The 25,610-nt window shown below is 42.5% G+C and overlaps 1 protein-coding gene across 2 annotated transcripts in view; it reads left to right on the plus strand.

Moving 5' to 3' along the window:
• SYT17 (synaptotagmin 17) overlaps positions 1 to 25,610 on the plus strand; it is a 228,729-nt gene that overhangs the window by 53,717 nt on the left and 149,402 nt on the right. For both annotated transcript variants that reach the window (XM_040356898.1, XM_040356899.1), the window contains exons 2-5: positions 2,809 to 2,826; positions 6,023 to 6,171; positions 12,013 to 12,161; positions 22,042 to 22,661. In XM_040356898.1, coding sequence (XP_040212832.1) covers positions 2,809 to 2,826; positions 6,023 to 6,171; positions 12,013 to 12,161; positions 22,042 to 22,661 — 936 coding nt within the window. The remainder of the gene's footprint in view (positions 1 to 2,808; positions 2,827 to 6,022; positions 6,172 to 12,012; positions 12,162 to 22,041; positions 22,662 to 25,610) is intronic.

Raw genomic sequence — 25,610 nt, forward strand, 5'->3', positions numbered from 1 at the left:
CCCAGCAATGTCGCCTATCAGTGCCCATCAGTGCTGCATATCAGTGCCACCTATCAGTGCCGCATATTAGTTCCCATCACCAGTGCCCATCAGTGCCGCCTCATTAGTGCCACCTGATCTGTGCCCATTATTGCCACCATATAAGTGCCCGTCAGTGCAGCCTCATCAGTGCCCATCAGTGAAGGAGAAAACTTACTTATTTACAAAGTTTTGTAACAGAAACAAAAAAAAAAATCAAAATTTTCTGTCTTTTTTTATTTGTTTAATGAAAATAAAAATCCCAGAGGTGATCAAATACCACCCAAAGAAAGCTCTATTTGTGGGAACAAAATAATAAAAAATGTGTTTAGGCACAGTGTAGCATGACCGCGCACTTGTCAGTGTGACAGCACTGAAAGCTGAAAATTGGCTTGGGCAGCAAGGGGGGAAAGTGCCTGGTATTGAAGTGGTTAAAGCAGTGTTAGGTTATAAAAAAAATCCCAAGCTTTGAACATCTCACGAAGCACTGTTCAATCCATCATTCAAAAAGGGAAAGAGTATGGCACAACAGCAAACCTACCAAGACATGGCCGTCCACCTAAACTGACAGGCCAGGGAAGGAGAGTCTTAATCAGAGAAGCAGCCAAGAGGCCCATGGTAACTCTGGAGGAGCTGCAGAGATCCACAACTCAGGTTAGAAAATCTGTCCACAGGACAACTATTAGTCATGCACTCCACAAATCTGGCCTTTATGGGAGAGTGGCAAGAAGGAAGCCATTGTTGAAAGAATGACATAAGACGTCCCATTTGCAGTTTGTTTATGGGGGGACACAGCAAATATGTGGAAGAAGGTGCTCTAGTCAGATGAGACCAAAATTTTACTTTTTGGCATAAAAACAAAACACTACTGTATGTGTGGTGGAAAATGAAAACTGCACATCACCCTGAACACACCATCCCCACCGTGAAGCATGGTGGTGGCAGCATCATGTTGTGGGATTGATTTTCTTTAGCAAGGACAGGGAAGCTGGTCAGAGTTGATGGGAAGATGGATGGAGCCAAATACAGGGCCATCTTAGAAGAAAACCTGTTAGGCCCCGTACACACGACCGAGTTTCTCGGCAGAATTCAGCCAGAAACTCGATCGGAGCTGAATTCTGCCGAGAAACCCGGCCATGTGTACACTTTCGGCCGAGGAAGCCGACAAGTTCCTCGTCGAGCCAAATAGAGAACATGTTCTCTATTTCCTCGTTGTTCAATGAGGAAAGTTGGCTCGCCGAGATCCTTGGCGGCTTCACACAGAACTCGATGAACAAAACGATGAGTTTTGCCCGTCGAGTTCCTCGGACGTGTGTTCGGGGCCTTAGAGTCTGCAAAAGACTTGGGGCGGAGGTTCACTTTCTAGCAGAACAAGGACCCTAAACATACAGCCAGAGCTACAAGGAAATGTTTTAAATCAAAGCATATTCATTTGTTAGAATGGCACAGTCAAAGTTCAGACCTAAATCCAATTGAGAATCTGTGGCAAAACTTGAAAATTGTTGTTCACCGACGCTATCCATCCAATCTGAAAGAGCTTGAGCTATTTTGCAAAGGGGAATGGGCAAAAATGTTACTCTCTAGATGTGCAAAGCTGGTAGAGACAAATACAAAAAAAAATTCAGCTGTAATTACAGCAAAAGGAGGTTCTACAAAATATTGACTCGGGGGGGCTGAATACAAACGCACGCCACACTTTTCATGTATTTATTTGTAAAAAAAAAATTGAAAACCTTTTATCGTTTTCATTCCACTTCACAATTATGTGCCACTTTGTGCTGGTCTTTTACATAAAATCCCAATAAAATACATTTACTTATATGGTTGTAACATGACAAAATATGGAAAATGTCAAGGGGTATGATTACTTTTTTAAGGCACTGTACCTTGATAGACTGAAGCACAATGATACAATGCTAAATACAGCTTATAATGATGTTGTTGGATAATTGTTACATAGGGTAAAAAAATACACATCCATTGATAAAAAAAAGAAAAAAGAAATACAAAACAACTTACATTTAAAGTGTTACTAAACCCACAACAGTACAATCAGTCTGTATATGCAGTAAATCATGCTTGTTATACTCACTGTGGAAACAAAGTGGTTAATTCTCTGCATTGTGTAAAAAGGCTGTTTGATCCTATCTTCTATGGTCCTTCCCTGTTTCCACAGTCCCCAATTCATCTTCCGATAGAAGAGAGCCCTAGAAGGCACTCTGCACATGCTCAGTTTGGTGTGTGTTTTTTTTAATGGGGGAGGGTACATGTAATCAGCACAGGGCCAATCAGCACTGTTCAGACAGAGGGTCAGGGGTCATGCAGCCTCATAGGACAGTCAGTGGAGAACAAAAACTCCTCCTACAAGCTTTAACCAGTGCTCGGCTGGACACTGATAGAACTCAAAAGACTGCTATATACTACTGATGAGAAAAGGTATTTAGCAGTTTACTGTATATTTACTAAAATAATGCATTTCCATGTTCTGTGTACTGTGGGAGACCAGATATAGTAAATACAGGGTCCTGGGTTTAGTAATACTTTAGGTGTATCAGAACACTTAACCTGCAGTTGATTTGGAGGAAGGCAAAAATAAATCTGCACCAGCAGGGAAAAAAGATAAGATAAGAGCAGATATTAACATTCCACAATTTTTCTTCTTCTAAATGTTAGTAGACATTTATTTTTAACACATACACATTGTTTACCTGGTCTGTAAAACACTAAATTGGCTTTATTTTTCTCTTTCATGCCTTCCAATTGCTTCATTGTGAATATCAAAAAGGACAGTTGGAGCCAATAAATGAGGTGAGTGCATGTCATAATTATCCAGCTACTTAACCACTTCCCTACCCAGCTATAGTAATATGACGGCCGCAGGAACCCTCTGTCCCTTCAGGCGGCCATCATATGATGTCCTCGGCTTCCCGAGCCTCTAGGGGGCGCACGCGGGAGGCGATGCGTGTGCCTGGCAGCCGCGAAGACCGCCAGACACCTGCGATTGCCTGTCACACAGCAGGGACGTGGATCTGTGAGACCGATCCGTGTGTTCCCAGTACAGAGGAAAACCAATCGGTCTCCTCCCCTTGCGAATCCCCTCCCCCTACAGTTAGAATTACTCCCTAGGTAACACATTTAACCCCTTGATCACCCTCTAGTGTTAACCCCCTTCCCTGCCAATGACATTTATACAGCGATCAGTGCATTTTTATAGCACTGATCGCTGTATAAATGTAAATGGTCCCAAAATAGTGTCAAAAGTATCCGATATGTCCGCCGCAATGTCGCAGTCACGATAAAAATCGCAGATCGCCACCATTACTAGTAAAAAAATAATAATAATAAAAATGCCATAAATCTATCCCCTATTTTGTAGGCGCTATAACTTTTGCGCAAACCAATCAATATACGCCTTTTGTGATTTTTTTTAACAAAAATATGTAGAAGAATACATACCAAATTAGTTGTTTTTAAAATGGGATATTTATTATAGCAAAAAGTTAAAAATATTGTGTTTTTTTCAAAATTGTTGCTCTTTTTTTTGTTTATAGCGCAAATAATTAAAACCGCAGAAGTGATCAAATTCCACCAAGATAATTAAAAAGGGGGGGGGGAATAGGGTTGGGACTTTAAATGAGGCATATGATAGAAACTACCACAGGCCTCCATCCCTGTAAATGGATAAAAGGGGGGGGGGGGAGGTTTGGGACTTTAAATGAGATGCGTTTTTAGCAGAATGCAATTAAATATATATATGGAATATAAAAAATGTTTTCATAATACCCAGGCTCAAAGTTACCAACCAAAAAAGCACTAAACCAAATTAATCTGTCTAGCTGTATGCATTAAAAAACAGAGGTTTGATTGCATGTATTTGTAAATACCTGTGTGAGCTGCAGGCCGCGTCAAGGCACTTTGTGTACTGCAGTCCTAACTATGAATTTTAAAGTCTCCTAAAGAGGAGCACAGGCGTGCTAATCAATAGATAGGGGACAGGTGATCACCTAAACCCGCCCCTACCTATAGATGGTCTAGCAAAAAAGAGCACTGGAAAAACAAAGAAATGCAGGAGTGGAACCAAACATGCATACCAAACCAAAAATACCACCAAACTAAAGGCAGACCACATCAACCTGGGTCAGCTAGTCAAAAAATGACAATGCATAATTAACTGTCAGTGGTAGATCTGTGGAGGCACTTTATTCCACTCCTGAAATGCATCTTCATCCCTGGATAGTGTTAAAAAGGGGGGGATAGGGTTGGGACTTTAAATGAGGCATATGATAGAAACTACCACAGGCCTCCATCCCTGTAAATGGATAAAAGGGGGAGAGGGTTTGGGACTTTAAATGAGATGCGTTTTTAGCCGTATGCAATTGAATATATATATGGAATATAAAAAATGTTTCCATAATAGCCAGGCTCAAAGTTACCAACCAAAAGAAAGCTCGATTTGTGGGGAAAATAAATGAATGAATTAATGAAAATAAATGATCAAAATTGTATATGGGTACATTGTTGCATGACCGCACAAAGTGCGACAGCACTGAAAATTGGCCTGGGCGGGGGGGATTGGGACGGTAGTGCCCTATATTGAAGTGGTTAATACACCATCTGAAGATGTTGCTGTGTTAAGAAGTAAATGCATAATGTACAGTGGATTGACATCTCTAAAGTAGTTGTAAAGGCTAAAATGTTGTTTTTAAAAAACAAACATTGCCCGGAGCAATCATTTGTAATTCAATAGTTTTACATTTTCTTAGAGATGATGGATGCATTGTAAATGATACGTTTATTGGTAAAACTGAGTTTCAGTGACCATGCAAATGTACAAAGCCGCAAGTTGGGTTTATTTTTATAAGGCTAGGCTTGCCCATTTTCTGAAAAGAGTGTGGCTAAGTAGTCACTGTCGACAATTTAGAACAGGACTAATTCTGGGAACCAAGCATGGCCTCTATTGACTTAAATAGCCAGCTTTGACATGCGGTGCCACCTGTCAATTTAGCATACCTCTTTGAATTTGCCACAACCGTGGGTGATGTCATTATCCAAATGTGACAATGCGTGGGTGGAACCTGATGGGCTAGTTCACCATCAGGGCTGCCTTACTTTTGATGGACATTAATGGCAGTGGGCGAATTTGAAAGTTTCTATTAGACTGAATTGGGGACATGGATGCACCCACTGATGCGTTCTGTCACTCAATAAAAGAGCGGACCTGATAGGGAGCTAGTCTCTCAGTTCCCCATCAAGCTCTGACCACCCACCCACAAAACACTGGGAAGGCATTCCAATTTGGACACTCCCGAGCTCGGTGCCAGATTATGATGAATTCAGGTTCCGGTCTCGATAGTTTCAGTGCAGTGCAGGGACGTGTAGTCAGGGGAGTCTGCCTCACCTGCCATAAACATAAAAAAAAACAAAAAACGATAGAGCTTTAAGGGTCGCAGCTTGGTGACCTGGGGTCACAGAAACCATGAAATTGGGGGGTAGGTAGCTGAAGTCCCACCCCACCACTGGTCATTTGGGGCTTGTGCCACCTATAGTTATAGCAGGGTGCAGTGCCGGCCCAAGACATTGTGCTGCCTGGTACCAAGAATGAAATGCTGCCCCCCACAAAAAAAATTACGCCCACCAAAATGCCCCCACATCCATTATTTTATATCATGATAACTAAAGTGGACCTATCATGGCTCTATACATGTATATATGAGTATAAAAAGGACCTGTTATGGCTCTATTCATGCAATTAACCCCACAGTGGAGCGGAGAGTGGAGCGGTCTGGCGGCAATTAGCCCCACAGTGGAGTGGAGAGTGGAGCTGTCAGAATGGGATGGCGTGCAGGCAGGAAATTTGCTGCCCCCCTGAAAGTGCTGCCTGGTACAATGGTACCATTGGGTCCCATGGTAGGGCCGGCCCTGGCAGGGTGCCTATGGAATTCTAAAGGGTGTCTATGAATTATCCTCACAAGTAATCTAGTACTTCTTGCTGTTTCTTCTCCAGGGGTTCCTCTCCAAAATTTCGGATCTGCTGCTGTGTCGTTGGACGTGCAGAAACTGCTGTCAAAAGTGTTATGATTGTACCTGCTGCCAGTCCAGTGAAGATGAAGTGGAGATCCTGGGGCCCTTTCCAGCACAAACACCACCATGGATGTTAGTATAGTGAAGAAATAATGCTAGTGGCTGTTGGTCATTAGAGTTCTGTATTTTACATTTATGAGACAGGGGTGTGATAAAGTAACCAAAAAAAGTATATAGGTGAAATCACTGATTTAACCACTTCAGCTCTTCTACCTGTTCACATCTTACAGACCAGAGCTAATGTTTTATATTTCTGCTATGGGCCTATTGATTTGGCTATAAATTTGTCATACCTTAAAGAGTAACTCCACATTTTTTGAGAATAAAAACATTCACCTCTGAGGGGTCAATGTACATTGCAGGGATTTAACAAAGTTTGTTGCAGATTCCTACCTTTTAAAATAGATGTTTGTTTGTGTGTGTCCATATGCTAAGTGAATGTGAATGGGAGTGACTTGTTCATTAGTGATTAGCTGCTTCACTTGCAACATGCTAATGAGGAAAGTGGTAGGGTCTGAATCCGTTTAGATGAGAGTATTCCACCAAAGCTGACATGTTTGTTGCAGAGAATGCCCAAAATCTGATTTGCATCTTAGTGCAGAATTCTGGGAAAATCAGTGAGACAATAACACAAGCAGAAAATGACATTTCTGTAGAACGTACACCATCTGTGTACAGAACACCTTCAGGTTGGTATATTGTATTGCATTGCATTTTACAGAAATGTACAGCACTGCAGATTGAAAAAATAGGTAATTTTTAATAACATTATGTTACAATATGTCTCGTATCGCAATTATATATGCTATATATCATTTTTTGTGACATTTTTTTCCTACAAAAGTGGAGTTACCCTTTAAGATAACAGTTATACATTTATCAGTTTTTGGTACTAACTAGACTTTTAGTTAGCAATATTGCCTTGCAATTTTTTTTTTTATTTTCAATGCAATCTATGGACAAAAATAAAACAAAAAAAAAAAAAAAAAATCCAATTTGTACCAGTGTTAGTTTTAAAACAAGCAAATATATTTCTGCAGATACGTTTAAAATATTAATGGCAAAAAATCTGCAGCAAAATAATAGCTATGGGGTGGAGGGCATCAATAATATATATTTTTTATTACTTGCAAGCAGAGATGGGTGAAATGTTTGAGCTGAGCAAAAGTTCGGCCTGAACATCGCCTGTTCGCCCATTCGGCGAACACCCAAATTTTCAGGGCACTCGGCAGGATGTGAGACCGCTGAGTGCTCCACAATGCATAATGAATCCTAAGCCCCATCAGTGATGACATTTTGATCCGACTTTCTGTGCCATTATGTAGTGCAACTGGATGCTACATGGATGGGGTTTGCATCTTTTATGGGGCCAAAACTGGGCTGCAATCACACCAAAGTAGTGTAGGAACTTTTTTCAAAGTTGCACAGTACTGAGTTGCATTGATGTTAATAGGCACCATTGAAAACAGTGTGATTTCCATTGTCATGTGATTTTGTGGGACTCAAGTCGCTTCTGAAATCACACTAGTGTGAACAGAGCCTAAATGGCATTTATTCTGTATTCTGGGTAACATGGATAAGTTCACCTTTGGAACATGTTCCACCTCTGGCAGCTTCTCCCCTGATCTCCCTTTCCCCCGTGACAGCGGTTGGGGGTTCTTCCCCCTGCCACTTTTTGAAAAGAGTGTGACTGTGCAAGGTTCTGCCCACACAGCCGTGTCCAAGCCCGGATATACTCCCTTTGCCGCCCCAAGGCTGGGTCCTCCAATGCTGCCCCCCCCGCCCCAAAAAAAACTGAAAGTCCCCCAACCTTTGCCCATCATTGCTGCCTCACCATCATTGCAGCCTTACCGTGCCCTCATTGAAGCCTCACCATCACTGCCGCCTTACTATGGCCTCATTGCAGCCTCCCTCACCATCATTGCTGCCTTACTGTGCCCTCATTGCATCCCCCCTCTTTATCATTACAGCCCCCCTCACCATCATTGCAGCCTTACTGTGCCAAACAATGTAGCCTCACCATCAGTGTGTGCATTACGCAGATCTGGGATCTCCTGCTCCTGCTGAGTCACGGAGCTCACTGTGAAAAGTTTGGGCACGCTGTGCTAAAAGTCTCGCTCTCCTCCTAGACCAGCTCATTTGATAGACAGAACACTACCTCTATCACACAAGCTGGTCTAGGAGGAGGGCGGGACTTTTATCACAACGCGCCCAAACTTTTCAGTTATCTCCGTGACACAGCAGTCTCCCGCTGTGTGTTACAACCGGCGCCGCCCCTGCAACCACTGCCGCCCCGAGGCCTGGCCTCAGTGGCCTTGTCGGGAATCCGGCCCTGGCCGTGTCATTCATTTACAGTTTCCTCTGAATAAACAAACCACAAGCTGCGTCTGCCACTGCGTCAGAGGGACGTGAATGAGCAGCGGGGACGCTCTCGTAGTCCATTGACATGTCCTCTGGCTTACAAACAGAAAGCACAGAAGTACAGACTGAGTACATGTATGCAGGAGCCCACATTGCACTTGTGATCTACTGATATTGGGTGCAATGCTTTTAATGTTCCTACTTGAAAAAATTATATATGTACTTTTTGCAAAAATATGTGAATTACATATTTTTTCTGTAAAGGTGAACTTATCCTATAAAAAATCAGGGGATTTTAGTTTCACCAACATTCACATTGCACATGCTGAAAAGCTGAAAACCTACCGATAGTGATTCATTATTGTAGGGCTAATATTTTGATTTACAGGCAGTCAGATTTTCTGCAACTGTATGGGAAGATGAACTAGAGAAGTGGGTTCTCATTTTTATAAATACATTTTAATTTTTTTTCAGGCTGGTAAATATAATTTTTTCGATTAATATTACATAGTCTTCTATCTAGCTAGCAAGTGGCCGTCTAGTTTACTGTTCACATCATCAGCATGATTACTTATTGGCTATGCTAAAATAATTTAGTTGTTTTTAGAATCTGAGAAATCAGATCAGTGAGATTTATCCCAAATCAGACGGCTAATGCCGCGTACAGACGATCAGACATTCAGACAACAAAACCGTGGATTTTTTTTCCGACGGATGTTGGCTTGAACTTGTCTTGCATACACACGGTTGCACAAATGTTGTCGGAAATTCCGATCGTGAAGAACGCGGTCACGTACAACACGTACGACGGCAATAGTAAAGTGAAGTTCAATACCAGTTGTGTTAGTAGAAGTTTGGTGAGAGACGATTCGCGCTTTTCAGCCTCGTGCCTTTACAGCGGATGTGCTATCTCCATTACAAACGCTAGTTTTACCAGACCGAGCACTTCCGTCTCGTACTTGACGAATGTGCTATCTCCATTATGAACGCTAGTTTTACCAGACCGAGCGCTTCCGGCTTGTACTTGATTCAGAGCATGCATGGAATTTTGTGTGTTTGAATTGTCTACACAGGATCGGAATATACGAGAATGTATTTTTTTGTTGGAAAATTTGAGAACCAGCTCTCAAATTTTTGAAAATGTCCGATGGGGCCTATACACGGTTGGAATTTCTGACCAAAAGCTCCCATCAAACATTTGTTGTTGGAAATTCCGTGCGTGTGTACGTGGCATAAGTCCCAGGTTTCTACCAGACAAAAGGGAGCTGCTCTGCTGTGCTATAGATGCTGTGCTGTAATGCTCTAAAAACCTTTTGTTATGTATTAAAAGTTTATTGTCCAATACTAATTTTTGTAGGTAATGAAAAAACTGTATACTCTGGTATTACTTTTTTGTACTACACTTAAAATTGAGTTTTCAAAAAACAAAACAGAAAAAAATAAAATGAATCCAACTACAATAAAATTGTATACATTTAACTTTCCTTTTAACAGCAGTTGTAGATAAATACAACAAATGATCTGGAACCCGATCATTTAAAGCTCAAATAGCTCAATAAATATGTACTTTTGTCCAGGGGCAGAATGCCCATTCAGGCACTCGGGCACTGCCCGATGGCCCCATGCCACTAGGGGGCCCCATCAGGGTTGCCAGCCTCAGTAAAACCAGGGACAGTATGTAAAAATCTGTGTTTTTTTTACATCTGTCCCTGAAATGTCCCTTACCGACATCCTTTTGGTCTAAAAATCCCAAGATTATAACTGCCCCACCTCTCCAGTAGCCTTTCAGTGTATATATGTATATTCTGTGTGCTTATATACAGTGTGTGCCTGGGGGCCCCATAATCTCCTATTGCCCAGGGGCTCCAAAATCTCCTATTGCCCGGGGGCGCCCAAAATCTTCTATTGCCCGCCCCTGCTTTTGTCTTTTTACAACATGGCTGTTTTATGCAGGGCCGTCTCAATGGCATCATGGGCCCCTGGGAAAAGTAATGCTCTGGGGCCCCTACAATGGAGACAGTGCAGGTAAACAGAAATCAAGTAGGTAGGAGGTAGGACAGCCCTCAACATTTCCACTCGCCTACTAGCATTTGGCGAGTGGATTTAAGCTGGGGGCGAGTGATGACAGGGCTGCATGACCACTCTCCCTCCAATCTGTGCCTACACTTAGAGTCCAGATGAGATTGGCGGCCGAAGAGGAAAGGTGCATGCTCGGGAAAAGTAGTCTGATGAGCCGCGCACAGGCAGAGCAGTACACAGGTGCTCTCCTTACAATTCTCATTAAGCCATGGGACCTAACAGTATGACCTCTCTGAGCCTGCCTCCCTCCCCCGGGCCCGAACAATGTAGCTGGAGAGCAGAAAGTAATGAGTGAGGTGGAGGATTGCAAAAATTACCACTCCGGTGCAGCGCTCACTGAAAGTTGCCCTGACATGAGAGCGGCAGCCTTCTAGTTTGTGCAGTTTTCTTCTCCTTGTGCTCTATGTAAGTGTCCAACAGTTTAGCCTGAGCACTGTGAACAGACTGGTCTCAATGTGTGCTGTGCGCTGTCAGTGTGCGCTGTGCTATGGTGTCAATGGCTGTGCAGTTGTGTGGATCTCAGCGCTGGATTGTACTCCCTCCCGCTGTGCTGCAGCTCCTCTCCTCACTGCCAGCCTGAATAAAAGGGGGAAGTGGGGACATGCAAGCGTAGAGCCGCACACACAGGCTCCTGATGATGAGATGAATGGGAGAGAGAGAGAGGATGGATGGGAGTTGCAGAGGAGACAGCAAGAGAATGGGGAAGAGACCCAGTTCTAGTGCCCTGTCCCTCTGGTCTGCCCCCAGTGCCCTGTCCCTCTGGTCTTCCCCCAGTGCCCTGTCCCTCTGATCTGCCCCCAGTGCCCTGTCCCTCTGGTCTGCCCCCAGTGCCCTGTCCCATTTTGTTCAAGTTGTTGTTGGTAATATTTAATTTTGTAATTTGATTCTGCATAAAACATTGTCATTCCATGAGATAATCTACGAGGGCATGTTTACGGGTGCAATTAGGTGCAGGGCAGTGTATGAATTAGGTGGGGCAACTGGTGGCGAGTAACTCTTGAGGCCTGGCTAGTAGCTCAGGACTTGAAATTTTGAGCCCTGAGGTAGGGGATATCTAGGGTGTAGAGGGGTCAGAGTGCTGGGGAGATATCTGGGATGTAAAGGGGCAGCCCGGGCTCAAGGACCAGCTGCTTTGGGGAAAGGGCAGGGCCCCCCCCATGCAGCTGGGGCCCCTGGGCAGTGCCCAGGTGTGCCCTCTCATTAAGACAGCCCTGGGTTTTATGCTACGTTTGAACATAGCAAAATGTAAAAAAAAGGTCAATACTCTTTAAAAACCTCTCTCTAGTTGGCGGGTTGGCATACTTGAAGCAAAATATTATATTTCTCTTTAAATCTGTCAGAAGTTTTTAACACATAAATATACTACCATATATGCTAAAACGCTATTAGAAAAAATGGTCCAGTTACCTCCTACATTCTGTGTATTATTGATGTTTGTACCATGCAAATAATTAATAATCATTTTGTACATAGGATAAATAATCGCAGTGATGAAAAGGAAGGGGATTCAGACAATACAACAAGCGAGCCACCTCCAACGCCACAGGAGACCTCACCAGACAGAAGAAGATCATCTTCAGATACATCCAGATCTACGTATAGCCTCACCAGGCGCATTTCAAGTAAGAATTCTTAACACTCTCTGACATACGGTAACATGGGTAATATGCTTAGAATATAGGAAATTAAATCGTTTATGAGGTCATGGTAGCTCTATTTCAGCCTTTCTTAACCATATCGTTCCTTAAAAGGTTGCCAGGGGTTTCTTGAGCAATGAGCAATTTGTGTCTCTCTGATGAGCTGCCACTGACACCAATGACCTATGTGTAAGGGGACAGTCTTCCCATTGACCACCAATGTAAGGTGAATTTTTCCTCCACTAGTGCAAAGGGAATCTTCTCCCATGAACGCCAACGTAAGGGGTCACCTTTTCACTGATCATCATTGTAAGGGGCAACTCTTCCCTTGACCTCCAATGTAATGGAGTCCTATTATTTTATGGCCAATATTATCATTTGTTTAATTTCATTAAATAATATAGTCGTATAGAGCAGTCCTGGGTGTCAAATTCCAGGTATGCCACATTCCTTATTCCATTATTTATTCTTGTCTAAATCATAGTCGCCATGCTGTCTCATGAGCTGTAGATTAAATATTTATTAGCTGTGGTGCCCTGAGACCTTGAAGTTATTTTGAGGCTTCCTCTTTCTTAAAAAGGTTGCGAAAGGCTGCTCTAGACATTTAACTGCAAATGCTGAACCAAGGTTGAAGCTAGGATTTTTTGATCCCAGGCTGCAGAGATTTTTCAATACCTCATACCAAGTCACGATCAGACACTTGCACTGCTTATGTTCACAACATCATTTTTATTGATGTATTAATTAAGCACAGTTGTATTACTTTGCGTCTTTTTATCTACAGTGGAACCTCGGATTGCGAGTAACGCGGTTAACGAGCGTTTCGCAATACGAGCACTGTATTTTTTATGGTTTGTGAGTGTTGTCTCACAAAACGAGCAGGATTAAAGCCAAAGTAGTGTGCAATACCATGTTTGGCCTGAGGTGGGGGGCGCCGGAGGAAATGCATGGAAAATCTTGGAAATACAGGCATACCCCACTTTTAAAGTGGAGGTTCACCCTAAAACAATTATCTAACATTACATCCAGCATACTAACGACATGTACAGCAAGGCGCATCACCAGTTTTCCGTAAATAGCGTGACCTGTGAGTCAGCTCTATATGGCGCCTGCGCAGTCAGCTCTACACGGCGGGCGCAGGAGCCGTATAGCGCCGACTCGCAGGTCGGCTATTTACGGAAAACTGGTGAAACGCCTTATGCGTCATGGGAATTTTTTCACCAGACGTCAATCATCTAACCCAGGGGTAGGAACGCCCAGTCCTGCGGGAATCAGAACCCGGAAGCCGGGGGGAAAATAACAATATAACGGTATGTACGGCGAAAAAAAAAAATACCTGAATACTGTACATGTCGTTAGTATGCTGGATGTAATGTTAGATAATTGTTTTAGGGTGAACCTCCACTTTAAGTACATCAACCCCATTGTGTTCTTAAAAGTGGGGTATGCCTGTACTGCATTCCCGAGCCTTTCCGAGATTTTTCAAGTTCAGCCGAGGTGTCCTCGGGCCTTTTTGAGTGATTTTGAGGCTCTCCGGCGCCCCCCCATCTCTGGTCATATGCGCTATTGCATGCCATTGAAGTCAAATTATTTTTGTTTCCATTGACTCCAAGGTGGAAACTCGCTTTGATATGCCTTCGGGCTTTCACACTGAAGACTGCAGGGCATGAGTTTTTCAGGTGGTATAGCAGCGCTATATACACATGATGAGATTATCGGACGAATGATCATCTGTTTTTTTTTTTTCATATTGAATAGGTTGCAAAAGTACAAAAATTCTCATATGACAGAATTTTTTTGGGAAGTGATGTAATGTATGTGTATTGTTTTTTCTAACGAAAACTGTTCCTGACCAAACAAAAATCGTATAATTTGGTATCGTAAGAGAAAAAAAATTATATTTGTCCCTTCGGAAAGTTTCAGACGACAGCTGTGTACCAACGATCAGATTATCGTATGATCTCTTCGAAAGCGGTATTTTTTGTACGATATTCTAATTGTATGTACAGGGCTTGAGGGCCACATCACATCAGCAACTTTGTAGCAGAGTTTTATAGTGGCTACAGATTTCTCTGTTTGTTTTTCAGGTGATCTGTGTTTAACCGCTTGTCGACCGCGCCATGTACTTTTACGTCGGCAGAATTGCACGGCTGCGCAAAGTAGCGTATATTTACATTACTTAGAATTTTTCTCTGTGCGGGCGTGCACCTGCCGCTAGCTCCGTGAATGTGCCCATGGGACCTGTGGACTCGATGTCCGCCGGTGTCCCGCGATTGTGTCACAGAGCGGCAGAACGGGGAGAGGCCAGTGTAAACAAGGCATCTCAAAACGCAATCTCTTGTGGTTGGGGGCTTAGTCTATAGGTAAGTGCTGCAGCCAACCCTCTGGATAAAACAATGCTTGCGGTCTTGCTGCCTCCTCAGAACAATGGGTATCCTTAAAAATGCACCCTCCTTTCCTCTTTTTATGTAAACAAGGCATCTCCCTGTTCTGCCTAGTGACATGACACTGATCGTCTGCTCCCTCTCATCGGGAGCAGTAATCAGTGTCGTGTCATAGTAAGCCTGCCCCCATACAGTTAGAATCACTCCCTAGGACACACTTAACTCCTTCCTAGCCCCCTAGTGGTTAACCCCTTCCCTGCAGTCTTATTTATACAGTAATCGGTGCATTTTTATAGCACTGATCTCTGTATAAATGTGAATTGTCCCAAAATGATGTCAAAAGTGTCCAATGTGTCCGCCATAATGTTGCAGTCACGATAAAAATCGTTGATCGCCACCATTACTAGTAAAAAAATAATTATTAATAAAAATGCCATAAAATGATCCTCTATTTTGTAGACGCTATAACTTTTGCGCAAACCAATCAATAAACTCTTATTGCGATTTTTTTTACCAAAAATATGTACAAGAATACGTATCGGCCTAAACTGAGAAAAAAAATGGGGATATTTGTTATAGCCAAAAGTACAACATATATATATATATTTTTTTTAATTGTCGCTCTATTTTTGTTTATAGCGAAAAAAGAAAAAAAAAAGACGCAGAGGTGATCAAATACCACCAAAATAAAGCTCCATTTGTGGGAAAAAAAGTAAATTTTGTTTGGGAGCCACGTCGCACGACCGCGCAATTGTCAGTTAAAGCGACGCAGTGCTGAATCGCAAAAAGTGTCCCGGTCATTTGGCAGCCAAAATTCGGGCCATTTGCTATGTAAGAATAAATTGCCTTTACTGAAGCCTGTCTCATGTTAAGCTGCTGCTCCGTTCATAAAACTGTTACTTTTATTCAGCCCCACAGTTCTGCAAGCACCTAAAGTCTGCATTAAGACTTGTAGTTCTGGCTGCTGTACACTGAACATAGTAGATTGTTCAGAAAAAGCCTTGTATTCTTTTCACCGATGGCAAGTCTCTCTGTGATTGGAGGAGGACAGATTATGATGTTCATCTTCCCCTTCTCCAATCACAGAAAGCCTTGCATTAACTGAAAAGGATACACAGCTGTTTCTGTATGAGGATGTGTACAACACAGTACCTGCTATGCTTAGTGTACTACAACTGGAATTACAAGTCTCAGTGCCAGTCGCTTGGCATTTACAAACTGTGCAGGCAGAATGAAAGGAACAGTTTTACCGAACTGAGCAACAGCTAAATGTGTGATATCCATGAGGCGATTTTGTTTTACTAAAGAAATAGACTTTTTTTTTCAGCTTTAGCTACTGAATAATGTTTGAATAAAGAATGATGAGCGCAAACTGAAAATCTAAAAGTGAATATAAAGACAGTCCATAGGGGACTGATAACAATCAATAAAGATATGCAGTGAATTCAAAATTAGTGAAATAACCCAAAACTGATAATAAATCCAAAAATAAAAGTCCAAATATATAAATCAAAGTTTGGATAAATCAATCTAGTGTGCCAGTGATAAACAAAACTTCTGCACTTCGGGCATCAATGTGGACAATCTTGATAACTCTTTGCTTAGCCTGGGCTCGCAGTGCGCTTACCTCCAGACACTGGGTCATGCGTGTCAACGAAATCCTCCCAAACAGTGGATTTCGTTGACACGCATGACCCAGTGTCTGGAGGTAAGCGCACTGCGAGCCCAGGCTAAGCAAAGAGTTATCAAGATTGTCCACATTGATGCCCGAAGTGCAGAAGTTTTGTTTATCACTGGCACACTAGATTGATTTATCCAAACTTTGATTTATATATTTGGACTTTTATTTTTGGATTTATTATCAGTTTTGGGTTATTTCACTAATTTTGAATTCACTGCATATCTTTATTGATTGTTATCAGTCCCCTATGGACTGTCTTTATATTCACTTTTAGATTTTCAGTTTGCGCTCATCATTCTTTATTCAGACCTTTATTTGTTGTTAGCACATTTTAGATTTGAGCAGCATTTTGTTTTTCACTGGTCACTTTTAATTTTCACTGTTGGCTAGCGCTTTAGTCACCCACTTGTCTACTGAATAATGTTGCTGCAGTTACTAGCTACAATACTATGCAGCAACAACTTGCTGGTCTTCTGTGATCACACGGCTGGTAAAAAAAAAACCTCACACGTAAGGAAAATTGTCAAATGTGATAGTATGCAGCGTATACTAGCACATTATGGAATGCTTGCCTTAAAACCAAGCCCTCCCATTGTGCCTGGTCACCGTTGAGAGGGCTGACATCTTCGGAAGTTCTGGCAAGGTACCTGGAAGCATTCAGGGTGAATATCTCCTAGACGGTGCATGTTTAGGAGATATTTGTTTTACCCACAGGTAAGCCTTATTACAAATCAATAAAGTGGTAGTAAAGCCCGCTTTGGCTTACCTGTAGGTAAAAATCACAAAGTGGGCTTTACTACCGCTTTATTGATTTGATCTAATAAGGTGGAATAATATCAATACATGACTAACTAACAAGTTGGAAATTTAACGTTTAAAATACCTAATTCATCTGGAGTTGGACTTTTAAGGTGCCAACAATACAAAAGCAAAAATAATAAAAAATTTACTTTATTGTAACATATATGACTGATTAAAATCTGACACAATACAAGAAAAAGGAAGGAGGAGGTTAGGTGGCCATCATCATCCCTGCATCAAACAACAGGTTGTTAAACAATTCATCTATTGATGGATTTGCACAACAGATGACGTATCTTTTATGATATTATCATTTATTAAAGCTGGTCAATGATTTCTACAATGCTTTTCGCAATAAGCTTCTTCAGAAAAATATCCTACATGACTGTAGATTTGTTGTGTTGCCCTCAATCCAAAGGGGACCAAGAGGAGTCAAAGGACAGGGATGATTACATCAAGCACCAAAACAGTGTCAGTAGAGGAAATAACAAGGTAAATTGTCAGCTTTAGCAATATACACTATATCACCAAAAGTATTGGAACACCTGCCATTAGACGCTCATGAACTTCAATGGCATCCCAGTCTTAGTCCGTAGGGTTCAATATTGTGTTGGCCCACTCTTTGCAGCGATAACAGCTTCAACTCTTCTGGGAAGGCTGTCCACAAGGTTTAGGAGAGTGTCTATGGGAACGTTTGACCATTCTTCCAGAAACGCATTTGTGAGGTCAGGCACTGATGTTGACAATGAAGAGAGAAGAAAAGGAATCCCCAATATCGCACATTCATGCATGTGGTGTATAATGAAAAGACATACAAGAAGGGAGTGAGGGTAGCGTGGAGGAACTTGGAGGGCACCCAATCACCCACACAGCAGTTTCATGTAAATGGTAGCAATGTGGCTGACTGTGAGCAAACAGCAGAGAATTGAAAATGCAGTTGTAAGGGAGAGAACTAGAAACTCTCCGGGAATTGTTGCTGTAGTGTTGCACATTCATCTGCATCCACCTGACTCCAACCAAATTTATTGAATGATAATATCACAAAAGATGCGCAATCTGTTATGCTAATAGAGGTGCACCGAAATTATCGGCCACCGAAAATTATCGTCCAAAAACTGTGTTTTGGGTATCGGCCAAAAGAAAAAAAAAGCTGATACGAAAAGGGGGCGGGGTCTGCAGACATGATACAACAGATGGTTAAAGACTGAGGACATGATACAAGAGATGGTCAGAGACTGCAGACATGATACAAGAGATGGTCAGAGACTACGGACATGAGAGATGATTAGAGACTGAGAACATTATATAAGAGATGGTCAGAGACTGCAGACATGATACAAGAGATGGTCATAGACTACGGACATGATACAAGAGATGATTAGAGACTGAGAATATTATACAAGAGATGGTCAGAGACTGCAGACATGATAAAAGAGATGGTCATAGACTGAGGATATGATACAAGAGATAGGTAGAGACTGAGAACATGATACAATAGGTAGTCAGACTGAAGACATGATACAAGAGATAGAGACTGAGGACATGATACAAGAGATGGTTAGAGACTAAGGACATGATACATGAGATGGTTAGACACTAAGGACACGATACATGAGATGGTTAGAGACTGAGGACATGATACAAGAGGTGGTCAGAGACTGCAGACATGATACAAGAGATGGTCAGAGACTGAGGATATGATGCAATAGTGATATGATACAATAGTGATGCATGTTGGAATAAATTATAATTTAAATTATTTGTACTTTTGTATTGTTTAGGTATTTTTAATGTTCATTTGTGCTGGGGATACGGTGTCTGTGGTGACTACCCAGCAATCCTTTTTCTATATCTACCAAGTAGGAAAGTCTAATTAATGTCAACAAATGGCAATGACACTGCCAGTAACAGCGTGGACGTCAGGTACACAGCTGGAATATATATAGTATATTCTATACTGTTTTACTTGCCAGATTATATTTCTGTTCAGCTATTCTTGTAGCTTATTCCTACAGTGGATATTAACCACCCCTTTCAAAATAATCCCATTTTGTTCCTTTGCAGCCTGAAATGAATACATACACAGTTCTTGTTGTTTCCAGTTGTATTTACTAGCGCAACTTATAACATCCAAGTGAAAGACAAAACACCAAAAGGTCAGAACAAAATCTAAAACATTAAAAAACAGAATCACTGAGTTGGAAAAAGAATCACTGTCTCCTAAAAATGACTTGTATACTTAAAGCAGAGCTCCACCCTCAAATCTAACTCTACATCAGGACTTTTAAAAAAATGTAATCAACAGAGTAACAAAAAAAAATATTTTTTTTACATGCCTTAAAACGGGTGTTGCTAGGCAGAATTGCTAATCTGCCTTCTTCCTGCACCGCGGTCCTTGTGCTTTCTAGCCTACACCGCACAGACTCCTGGGAATGTAGAGTCATAATTTCCAAGGAGTCTGTGCGCTCCTAAGTGCTGTGATTTTGGTACAGCATGCACATCTCGCCGGGAACAGTAAAAAAATGTACTGGGCTTCAATTGCCCACACAGAGGATGGAAACGGCCAAATCGTACTGCACAGCAAACGAGGCAAGTTTTTAATTAATTTAAAGATTGATGGGGTATGTTTGATTCAGTGTAATGTGATCTTGAGGAACATAATATTTAAATGGCCAAAAAAAAAAAAACGTGACCGGAACCCCCACTTTAATCAGGTGTAGCTAATCACCTTTTTAATGGCACGCAAAGCCATTTGACTTTCAACTGTGATCAATTGTGCTCATTTTAATTAGCTCAGCATGAAAAGAGCTTTCCTGGAGCATTTTAGTCCCTGGTAGTGCAATTGAAGCAAACAATCAACTATGGGTGGCAAGGTACTGTCACTGGGATCTCCGGGATAAAGTTGTGGACAGGCACAAATTAAGAGATGGATACAAACAAAAACCAAAGACTTTATCAATGTTTACAAGCACTATGAAGTCTACTATTTATTTACCTCCCTGGTGGTATTCTCGAGTGTGGCTCGGGGTGAATTTTCAGTATCAAAAGCGGTAACCCAGAGCCACACTCGGGATCGCATCGCAAGATCCATGTACAGGTTACTTACCTTGTCCCCTGGATCCTGCGATGTTTCCCTGCTGTGTCTGCGAGCCGAGTCTCCGCTCGATTCACAGTGCGAGCGCTGCGACGCACGGGGACGGAGCTCAGCGCCAAATTCAAAAAGTGAAAAACACTGTATACATACAGTACACTGTAATCTTACAGTACACTGTAATCTTACAGCACTGTAATCTTACAGATTACAGTACTGTAGCAAACAATTAGACACCCCCTTTGTCTCTGGTGGTTTGTCCAGTGCCCTGTATCCAGTTTTATATTATAAATACTGTTCTTTCTGAAACACTGAAAGTAATGACAGCGACAATTCTGCAACTGAGCATTTATTATTGCATAGCATATTATTGAATCATTGTTATTATTAGTTATAATTATTTATAGTTATTTATTATATTATAATTTATGATTTTGTGTTTCAAACTTTATCATACCCGGGATGTCTACTAGACTCTTGTTTGGACAGATTTAAGTGAGTTATTTCTAAGAATTACAGGCCTACAATATAAGACGCTAAATTTCCATGCAAAACATTGTACCGCTTTCAGCATCAAAAATCTGACATAATAATCATACCGCCAGGGAAGTTAAGAAATGGAAGGTATTTGGTACAACACAGACCCTTCCTAGATCAGGACGTCGCTTCAAATTGGATGAAAGAGTCAGGAGGAAACTGGTCAGAGAGGCTACCAAGAGGCCTACAGCAACTTTAAAGCAGTTGCAGAAATTTATGACAAACAGTATTCATTGTGTGCATGTGACAACAATATCACAAATTCTCCACAAATGTGGCTTGTATGGGAGGGTTGCAAGAAATCCACTCCTCAAAAAAGGCCACATGTCGTCACAACTGAGCGAAAACGCACCTCAAAAATTCAGAGGCCACATGGAAAAAGGTGTTGTGGTCTGATGAGACTAACATTTTATTATTTGGCCTCAACACCAAACATTATGTCTAGCGGAAATCCAATCCAGCTTACCATCCAAATATCACCATTACTACAGTACAGAAGGAAACATGGAAAGGGCAAAATACTGTCTAAGGCCCCTTTCACACTGGGACGGGAGGTGCGGTGGCGGTATAGTGCCGCTAAAAATAGCTATACCCTCGGAATTGCCGCGGGATTCGGCCACTAGCAGTGCGGTAGCGGCCGAAAAAGGGTTAATACCGCCCGCAATGCGCCTCTGCAGAGGCGCATTGCAGGCGGTATTACCACGGTTTCCCATTGTTTTACATAGGAAGGAGCGGTATACACACCGCTCCTCTCACCACTCCAAAGATGCTGCTTGCAGGAGATTTTTTTCTCCCCTCGGGCTTTCACATTGAGAATGCTGTGCAGGAGTTTTTCAGGCGCTATTTAGGCGCTATTTTTAGCGCTATACCGCCTGAAAAACTCCTCAGTGTGAAAGGGGCCAAATTCTTGAGGAAAATCTACTGGCCTCTGCCAGAAAGTTGCCAATGGGAAGGTTTACCTTCTAATATGGCAATGACGCAAAGCACGCAGCAAAAATGACCACACTTTTTTTATCCTGACACGTTGGTGTTATATATTTCACCTGGATGTTAGTACAGCAAGATAATAAAAAAAAAATGTGTCTGTCTTCATTTCAGTTTAAAAGCTACAAAATGTGATTATTTTAAAGGGGGTGATTCATTTCTATACCCACTGTAACTGCAGACTGCTGAGTCAGTGTGATCTTCCAGACTGTATAGAATGACAGATGTGTGTAAATTGCAAGAACAGCTAAACAGAGTTGCATATCCTTTGTCACTGTATATTCATTTAAACTATATATTTAACTGTTTGCGTGGAGTTTTTTTTTAATGTTCTATCATGTTCCTTGTACTGCAATAATTTTGTTACAATTACATATTTTTCCCTAGGTTTAGAATCTAGAAGACCCAGTTCTCCATTAATTGATATAAAACCAATTGAGTTTGGTGCATTTGGAGCGAAAAAAGAGATTGTACAACCAACAGTACTGAGGAAAATGTACACCCCTGAAGACTATTTTAGGAAATTTGAACCTCATTTATATCCCGTTGATTCCAGCAATGATGATGTAGACTCATTAACTAATGATGAAATTTTAACCAAGTATCAATTAGGTATGCTGCATTTTAGTACTCAATATGACCTTCTACACAATTATCTGACTGTCAGGGTGATTGAGGCCAGAGACTTGCCGCCTCCAATATCTTACGATGGCTCTAGACAAGACATGGCTCATTCAAACCCATACGTGAAGATATGTCTATTGCCAGATCAGAAGAACTCTAAGCAAACTGGTGTCAAACGTAAGACCCAGAACCCAGTATATGAGGAACGATATACTTTTGAAATCCCATTTTTAGAAGCCCAAAGAAGAACATTGCTTTTAACTGTGGTGGATTTTGACAAGTTCTCTAGGCACTGTGTTATTGGGAAAGTATCAATGCCACTAAGTGAAGTTGACCTTGTAAAAGGAGGACACTGGTGGAAGGCCATCATACCGAGCTCTCAGGTAGGATTTGTTTTTCTATTTATATTGGATATATTACAAAAAACTAATAGACTGAATGACAGAATGCAGTACTTTCAAGATTCCTTTATCAGGCTTTTTAGATTTATCAAGTGAATGTAAGGTAAATTGCACATACATTGGTTATATACAAATGGTGGGAAATTTAATGTTCTTACGATATTTTCTCTCCAGACTGAATGTTTTTTATTCATACAGAATAAAGTGAATCGTGTGCACAGGAGTTAATTCATCCTGTCACCCAGCAGATGCCAGAACTATACACTGAGTTTTGCATGTGTAGCACTACCCCCGAAGGAGCTGCTGGTTTGTTTCGGGCGGCACGTTACTTCGTGTTTCTCTGATGTCTATGGGGTGATTGGTGAAAGTTGTAGTAACGGAATATCCACGACAGGTGTCTTTTTCTGTGCTCTTTATTACCCAGCCGGGTAAAAACAATAAAACTTGGTGAAAAGTAGAGGTAGAAGAAGGAATTAAGACAGCAGATCCAGATGTCAGAAATAGGGAAACAGTTCTGCTCCCTCATGTAATGTCTCTTTCACCACTCCAGCCTGAGTGGGTTTAGCACACCTGGACCGGCCTGGAAGCCAGAATGTCACTCGAACCTTAGGAAAAAGTCTCTGCCACAGACCCTTCTAGTAAATGAACAGCGGAGATAATCCTCCTTAGCAGACTTGGCACCTGGATCTCCTTCAGGTAGCCTTTCAGTGTCCGGTTCCCCTGGTCCCCAATGGATAGTCAGGCCCCTATCGGAACACCAGCCTCTCTTGGTACTCCTCAGGCAGACTTTCCACCGTACGTCCTCCTCCAACTGGACGAATGACCCAGGACCTTCTTAAATGGGACCCAGTCGATTACTGAGTCCCCAAGCGGCAGACAATTGCTCCGGGCCAACGTGGTCCCGAAGCCAGGATCCTTGCATTGCACACGCAACCCCGGCCCGGAAGGCCATTCGCCGGGGCAGCGTGATGTGGCTACCCTAAAGGTGTGCGCCACACGAGGAGAGACCCAGGAAAATGGCATCTGCCTCATAAATACCCTCTCCCAGCATGCACAGCAAGGTCAAACCCTCCTAATAGGCTGCTGGGCAAGAGTACCCAATCCTTGACTCCACTGCTGCCACCTGCCGACCTGAGGTAGGATCAGCACCCCCCGAAACAACAGAATGGACCCCAGCACAGCCAAAGCTGAGACAGAGACCCAAATGTAAACAAATCAACAGGGTCAGAGTCAACTAACTCTCTGACCCCCTCTAAAGTCAACATAGCACCGGTACTGGAAAGTGACCAGGCGCTACACATGTGTAAAAAATAATGCAAGGAGAAAGGTAAGAAGCTTTTTTTGCAGTAGAGACATAGGAGTTATTTACGAAAGGCAAATCCACTTTGCACTACAAGTGCAAACTAAAAGTGCAAAGTGCACTTAAAATTGCACTGAAAGTGCACTTGGAAGTGCAGTCGCTGTATATCCGAGGGGGACATGCAAGGAAGATAAAAAACAGAGCTTCCCCTCATTTCAGATCTACCCCTCAGATTTACATTGAGTGCAATTTCAAGTGCACTTGTAGGGCAAAGTGAATTTGCCTTTAGTAAATAACCCCCATAGTATGTCTCATACCTTCCTACTCACAATTTTTTGTCTTCACGTCACAGTTCTATTTTAAATGAAAGGAAAACTTGAGAGAGGCCGGGTTCACACTGGTGCGACACGACACTAGTACTACTTTGGATCCGACTTTCCCCCGGCGACTTGAAGCCGACATAGGTTCGACTTTCAATGAAAGGGGATCCGACTTGTATCCCTGCCAATACCAGGCACTGTGCTTGATATGAATCTTGAGGGGAAACTCCATGCCAAATTTTAACTAAAAAACCGGCATGGGTTCCCCCTCCAAGAGCATACCAGGCCCATGGGTCTGGTGCGGATTTTAAGAGGAACCCCTACCCTGAAAAAACGGCGTGGGGGTTCCCCCAAAATCCATACCAGACCCGTATCCAAGCAGCAGCCCGGCCGGTCAGGAAAGGGGGTGGGGACGAGCGCCCCCCTCAACCTTTACTAGTAAAAGAGCTACAAAGAAGATAGCGGCGGCGCAGCCCGGCAGAAGGCACCGGAGAGCGGGAGAAGAACCGGAGAGTAGAAGAAGAGAGCGGAGAAGACAGAAGAAGACCCCCGAAGTCAGAAGAAGACCCCCGGAGAGCAGAGAAGACCCCCTGAGCTGACTAATAAATGATTTTAAAAACCTGTGTAGTGTGTTTATTTTTTTGACACTTTTCCTCCAGGTGAATGGGTAGGGGTACGATGTTAAAGGCGGCTCCCAGATTCCGATAAGCCCCCCGCCCGCAGACCCCGACAACCAATGGCCAGGGTTGTCGGGAAGAGGCCCTGTCCTCATTAACATGGGGACAGGGTGCTTTGGGGCAGGTGGGCCGCAGGGCGTGCGGCCTGGCGCGGTTAAGGTTAAGGAGGGGGAGCGCTCGCTTGTCCCCACCCCCTTTACTCACCGGCCGGGCTGCTGCTCGGATACGGGTCTGGTATGGATTTTGGGGAAACCCCCACGCCATTTTTTCGGCATAGGGGTTCCTCTTTAAATCCGAACCAGACCCATGGGCCTGGTATGCTCTTGGAGGAATACACCAAAAAGGAAAACTCTGCGCTCCTGAAAGTTCACCAATTATAAATCCACTTAATGTTTGTGAAGAAAAAAACATACATTAACACTTTAATTTTCGGAAGATCCAGTGCTTTATATGGTTAAAAAAGGGAAAGTTTCCACAATGTACACAATATAATAAAAAAGGTATAAAAAAAAAAAACTTTCCAAATGTCTGCATCAGACCAGCACCCTCTTCAGACTTCAAATGGTTAAAGCTTGCGGTTTTAGTTTGTGGGCTGTCTAGCAAGACATCATTAGTGCAAATGGTGAGCACAGTA

The sequence above is a fragment of the Rana temporaria genome, chromosome 6, assembly GCF_905171775.1.
Source record: "Rana temporaria chromosome 6, aRanTem1.1, whole genome shotgun sequence".
NCBI lineage: Eukaryota > Metazoa > Chordata > Amphibia > Anura > Ranidae > Rana > Rana temporaria.